The sequence below is a fragment of the Rutidosis leptorrhynchoides genome, chromosome 11 (genome assembly GCF_046630445.1).
Source record: "Rutidosis leptorrhynchoides isolate AG116_Rl617_1_P2 chromosome 11, CSIRO_AGI_Rlap_v1, whole genome shotgun sequence".
NCBI lineage: Eukaryota > Viridiplantae > Streptophyta > Magnoliopsida > Asterales > Asteraceae > Rutidosis > Rutidosis leptorrhynchoides.
The window spans coordinates 138,009,095-138,015,679 of NC_092343.1; the positions used below are offsets into that span (position 1 = coordinate 138,009,095).

General features: G+C 34.4%; 1 protein-coding gene across 1 annotated transcript; it reads right to left on the minus strand.

Annotated features, from left to right (window-relative positions):
* Positions 1-223: 223 nt before the first annotated feature.
* On the minus strand, positions 224-5,875 carry LOC139876553 (la-related protein 6B-like). Its single transcript, XM_071863888.1, has 10 exons — positions 5,142-5,875; positions 4,052-4,133; positions 3,832-3,926; positions 3,660-3,731; positions 2,847-2,926; positions 2,633-2,732; positions 2,087-2,134; positions 1,930-1,995; positions 1,515-1,685; positions 224-638 (listed from the first exon to the last, which is right to left on the minus strand). The coding sequence occupies exons 1-10, from the start codon at positions 5,670-5,672 to the stop codon at positions 357-359; spliced, it is 1,527 nt and encodes a 508-aa protein (XP_071719989.1). The 5' UTR covers positions 5,673-5,875; the 3' UTR covers positions 224-356.
* Positions 5,876-6,585: the final 710 nt, after the last annotated feature.

A 6,585-nucleotide genomic window follows, 5' to 3' on the forward strand; every position in this document is an offset into this window, starting at 1 on the left:
AGAGTAGTTAAAATGTTGAGGGCAAATATAAACCATTAAGTGATACATCTCCATCATATCACATTAACTCATCATGTTTGCTCATTTCAGTTACATTTGTACCCACTCCCCCAAACTGTCCTTTCTTGTAATCTACATTAACAACCAAGAAACACAATTGGGAAAGCAAGCAACATCTAGTGAGAAAAAAAAAAACCCATATTCTGTTATTACCCATATGACATCCTTACTTTAAAATTACAAACGGTAAAAAAAATAAACTATTATATCCTAATCGCAACACTTGGCACAGATTATTCCATCTCATCTCCCCACGTTTGACGATCACATAATTGGTTGTAACTTCAATAAGGTGCTTATGATATGCTGATAGGAACAGTGACTGGTTTGCCCCGACCCATTGAGAATCCTCTGGTGCCATCTGGCATTCGGGGCCCAGGAGGTTGTTTAGTAATAACAGGGTGCTCGGGGTTAAGGAAATTTGTTGAAGGTGGTGTGCCCACGTGGGTCCCTCGATTGTTATGGTTGTTATGGTGGTTGTGGTTGTTGAATTGAGGGCGTCCACGTCCCTTGCCCTTGCTACGATTGCGTCCCTTCTTATGTCCTGCCTCCTTGTCATTTGTATGATCTTCCACCTGCTACAAATAATGACAATCAATGAGTGTTCAACAAATTCTAACAAATTCTAACAAATCAATCAACATCAACATATCAGATGATTAGAAAAGGATATGTCTTCTTAATTTTTAAAAAAAAAAAAAAATAAAAAAAAAAAAAATTTGTGAGAAGATATATAGGTAACTTTGTTTTACTCTTTATATGATCAGTGTTGTTGCAGCTTATGTGTAAAGTTATTATCTAAAGAAATATTGCTTGACCCCTACATAACTAGAAAGCATAATTATCCAAACATTAAATATAGACTTATGCCTGTTGAAAAGCTTAATTCTGCTTACAAAATCGTAGTTATTACCAAAAAAAAAAAAAAAAAAGGACATCAGACCACCTTTAAAAATAACAACCCTTCAAGTTGACTCATCAAAGTCAACCATGGGCTCTTATAGAAAAATTGTGGACACTTGTCAATTTATCATGGATGGGGTATATATTCTCTATTAGATATAGTAACAACTATAGCAAGAACAGGTCCAGAAACTCATCCTACATAACTGACCACAGCACATTTTGGATAAAGTAGAATAAGACCATTCCTAAAAGCTTTTATACAGATATAACATATATCTCTAAGACAGGTAACATGGAAAATATAACATTCTGGAACCATTAAATCATTTTATAACATAAATAAATTATAGAAACTTCTTTCAGACAAGGTTGCAAATCTCGCTAGTCAGGGAGTACTCAGTCGGGACTTTTTAGGGAGTACTTGGCAACTCGGGGTGTACTCGGATGTTGACCAACTTCGACTTTAGCCGATTTTGACCATTTTTTATACCAAATGGGAATGCAAAATAATGAATTTCATGGTTACTAGAGAAATAGAGGAAACTCACAACATGGTCATGTAATTGGACAACAGGTGGTTGTTGGGGGTTATCATCAATGTGTTTCTCATTCAGTTGATGTTGGTCTGATGATGTAGATGTGTCATCGTCCTTTTGGACACTCTCATCTTCTTGCCCTGCTGCTTTCTTTCCACGTGCTTGAGTGGGTTTTACCTGGGCCTTAAAATAGAAAATTAATTTCAGCTGTAAAGATATCAAGCTAATATAAACATAATTTCAAAATCAAAACCAATTATTTTATATAAAAAAAATATACTTATAAAACAAAATAACACATAATAAATATACTTATAAAACTATTATCATCTAGTCTTAATTGCAAGTCTTGCTTAAAGTGGGTATGAGAAGTAAGCAATTTGCCATTTGTTATCATTAAAAAAAGAAATATTCTTGAGGTACATACTGGGCGTCTCATTAAACGAACTTTTAAACCATTCCTCCAACTAGCCTCTTTGTTAAGCTCCTGTACCTATGTAAGACATTAGATCATTCAAATTTTAAAGAAAGAACCGATTAAGATGATCATAATCTAAAAAACAATAACGAGTAGTAACACTTACTGCTTTCTCAGCAAGCTCAATGGACTCGTATTCCACAAAAGCATGTAGCTGTGCAAAATATTCATATAACACAAATGCCAAGTCAGATATTAATAAAGACAAGACAACAGACATCATTAAACAAAATAAAGCAAGGTTGCAAAAATTGCTATTCGGTGAGTACTCAGTCGGGACTTTTCCCGACTTTTTAGGGAGTAACTGGGTAGTAGTCGAATGTTGACCAAGTTTGACTTGGACCGATTTGACCGAGTTTTGACCAATTTTCCAAGTAATCCCAAGTTTAGATAGATTTTCCGAGTAATCCCGAGTTTTTATCCGAGTTTGACTATGTTTGACTGAGTTTGACCAAGTTTGACCGTGTACTCCCCGAGTTGCAAAAATCGAGTACTGAGTAATTCTGACTTCTGCAACACTGCTTAAAAGTTTATAGAGGATACCTAACATGAACGAGTACTATAATTGTTAAACAAGTGTGACCAAAACATGTAAAAATGTCATTTTTAACAACATAAAAGGCTGAATCTCAAACTTGGAAACTGGATTTACCTTGTTACTGAAGAGCATGCCATCCGCCTTCCCTGTTCGTGATGCAGAAGATGGCCCACCATTGGAGGATTGGGGCTGACAAGTACGAATTGTCTTTACGCTGATCAAGTACAAGTTGAAAAATTAAGGCAGTTATATAATTACAAATAATATATACAAGAGTGTTCAAGAAGTATCAAGAGTTTTATATAAAAACTAAGGATATATCTGGTACCTTCCAACAGCCGAGAAAACCTTCATTAGATTCTGATGACAATGGTCATCAGGCAAATTTTCAGCAATAATTATGCGTGACTGAATAGAAAAAGAAGAACATGTAAACAAAAAAATCCTCAAACTATGTGACTTGTGTACACTAAGGTGTTGTTTGTTTTTTAAGATGTTTTGGTCTAAAGATCTGCGAAAACCATGTCTGTAAAGAAGATGTGCCCTGAAAGTCTGTATGCTGAATAGTGAAGACTGTTTGATTTTATGTTTGCAAAGTAACTTAATTATGTCTGCAACACTTAGAAGCATATTTCTAAGTCTGTGAGGTTGCAGACAGAATAAGACATTATTCCATCTTATGTCTTCAGAAAAACAAACAGTCTGGAGTAAAAAAGGTCTGCAGGCGCGCAGACATAAGACATAATAAGATCTGCCAACTAAAAAACAAACAACACCTAAAACTTTAAAGGTCAACATTTAAACTAAAGGTGGCAAAATTCACTAATTTACCAAAAAAATGGATATCATTAGATTATATTTTTCCTTTCGAATGGTTTAAAAACTAGATGATTTGGTTGAAAAGTAATTTGAAGTGTATTTAAATGCTTACAAGCTCTTACATCAACGGTTATATTTATAGAAGACTCTGTTAACATGTTAAATCTACACTTTCCATAATCATATTTAATACGGTATTAATCATTTCTAGAAACAGAATAACAGTACATTTAAAGTTCAACCCAGCCAGGCCAGTATCTATAACATTCAGCGATCTGACCCAAACCCATTTCAACTTGCCCAAACGGCCCATTACACGCACCTGTAGCTCTTCCATGTCTGACTCAGTCAACGGATCTCGACGTTTGACCTTCTTCCCATCTTCACTAACAACCTACAGTTGCAGCCACAAAGGTTAACTTTATGGTGAATGGAAAACATAAACTGCTAAAAGAAAATAGAGAAAAAAAAAATGTATATAAAAAAAAGTTCACCAGCTTTGTAGAATTTCGCAGTATGCTAGCAAGTTGTGCACTACCGCTAACAAGAGCTTTGATCTTCTTGAAAGATACGACAACAGATATTGGAACTGAAAATTTATAGAAAAGTTTAAAAAATTATAAAATATACAGAATCTCATAACAGGAAGAAAAAAAAAAATAAGACAAATGAGAAACTCATTACATTATTGACATTGGAATACATAAATCTTACCATATCCATTAGGATCTTTATGGATGAATTTCATTAAATGATCAGTAGTGGCCAAATTTATATCACTGAAATAATACTCCACCTACAAAAATTAAACCATTAAAATGTCAATCGTGAAAATCAAGAGTACCAATTACCAAATTTTTATTTGATACGCGTGTACAATGATTTGGACCAACAATTATACTCTGAGGACTCGCTAAACAATGAATTTGAAAGATGGAACAAGCAAGTTTCGGAATGTAATAATATGTGATTGCAACAAATGGCTCTATTAATTCATTATTGGGTTTCCTAAATGTACAAATGCACAAAAATAAGCACACATAATGTATATACATCTAAATTCACAAAAATAAGCACACGAAATAATACGAGTATCCACTTCTCTTTTTTAGTGGGGTGGTCTCAACATCAGGGTTCTCGCTGATTAACGAGGTTTAGGGCAAATACCAATCTAGCCCGCTAAGCAGCTTAACTACCTACCAAATCTCAGACAACTGAACTCGTCCAAGACACTACTTAAAAAACCTAGTAGCAAAAGACATACTGATGGCTAACAACCCGAAAAGCCATATTTTTTGGCTTTTTTCTAATGCAGGTTACCGAGAGGTAGTATTGGTAAAGCAAAAGTATCCAGAGAGGAAAGTAAACATCAACCCATAAATGCTAAGTTTAGATATTGACAAGTAGGGAAATATACACGAGTCAAGTAATTAAGATGAAATCAATGAAGGGTAAAGAGATACATACTAAATCCAGTAATGGAGGTTGGAGAACAAAGGCACACCTACATTTCCCCCCAACCGATGCACAAAGATGACATACAATCGATACGTTTCTGATATCATATGTTTATGTACGAACACCTAAATATAAACTTCTATACAATCACTAGAATTGACGCCTTAAATCATTCATCAACTAAAAGCAGTATATATATCAAGCAGCAAACTAATAATATACTAAACAAACATAAACTAATGCTAAAGCATATAATAATATAATAATATAATAATATCATCAGAAAACCAATACTCCGTATATCAAATATATATCAGCATATAGAGATAGAGATATAAAACCCTACCTGATTAACAATTTTCTGAGTAGCTTCATCAGTAAGACCATCTTTCAACTCCGGATCTACGTGCCCTGTCTTCTGCACTTGTACTGCTACATTTTTCGGCTCCAAAAACCCGGTACCACCGCCATTAAACTGACGGTGATGATTATGATGCTGATTATGATGATGATATTGAACTGGAACATGATGATGTTGCTGATGATGATGACTATGATGATTCTGCACAGCTACAGGAACAGTCACCGGAACATTTACCCCGATCGGAGGATGAAACGGAGAATTAGGAGAAGGATATACATGAATAATCCCCGGAGATGACACCGGCGGCGGCGAAATCACTATCCGCGGCTGCGATAGATCACTGCTGGAAGTGGTTCTCGGAACAAATTCCGGTGCCTTGGCGTTTAATCGGCTAGATGAAACGTTACGAGTGAGAGAAGGATTTGGAGTAGTAGAATCAGTAGAATTTGAAGTAATTAGGGTTTCTAGGGTTTGAGATAATGGTGGAGATGTAATTGAAGGTTCCTGAGCCATTATTGGATGTAATAATTGTATAATTTGATATAGATATATATGTATGTATGTATAGAATAAGTGTGGGGATCTGCTGATCTGTAATTCGAAAATTAGGGTTTATGATTGTTTGTATTGACGAAGATGAAGCAAGATCCCCCTCACTCACTAAACTGATTTTGTTGATAGAGACGCATATTAATACACAAAGGCTTTCTACATGCCTCTTTCACAACAATTATGATTCATGTATTTATCTTACGACTAAACTAACTTTAATTTTAATTTATTTACATACATACTAATAGTAGCAAACAGTTATGACATACATAATAATAGCAACCATTTATGAATAGTACTATCCATACGCATCAATCACTTGTGCATCTCGCAACAAACGGTTGTACACCGGTCACTATTCACTTGAAGTTATGAATAGTACTATTCAGACTCAACAATCGCTTGTACATTCCGCAACAATGGTTGTACACTGGTCACTAATACTTTTCACGGTACTGTAGCATATTTTTTTATTATTTTTTTTGGAACAATTTTTTTTCTACTAGACAAAAAATATGAATAGTATAATTAGCAGGAGCAAATATCTACTAGGCAAAAAATATAAATAGTACCGATTGTTTCCTTTATATTTTTCTCTACCCGTTGTAACAATTTTTTTTATTTTTTCTTTTTTGGTTTCCTTAATATTTTTCTCCACCCGCAGAACCTATATTGTTAATTTAAAATAACATTTAAATCTTTAAGGAGTTATACCTTTTAGTTCGACTCGAGTTGCGCTTCAACGACATCATCGTTAAACTAAACGCAATAAAATACATTGAAAACCGAACCCCCCGGCGCGAAGCGACGGTAAACAACTAGTTAGAGTACAAAATACAAAATAAAAATAGAAAGAAAGTTAAAATGATTAAAT

Excerpts from the sequence above, each read along its gene's own strand:
- LOC139876553 (XM_071863888.1), bottom strand. The coding sequence starts at position 5,672 with ATGGCTCAGGAACCTTCAATTACATCTCCACCATTATCTCAAACCCTA. Across the intron at positions 3,927-4,051 it reads TAAAGATCCTAATGGATATG|TTCCAATATCTGTTGTCGTA; the intron begins GTAAGATTTATG and ends ATAAATTTTCAG. Across the intron at positions 2,927-3,659 it reads CAGACATGGAAGAGCTACAG|TCACGCATAATTATTGCTGA; the intron begins GTGCGTGTAATG and ends TTTTCTATTCAG.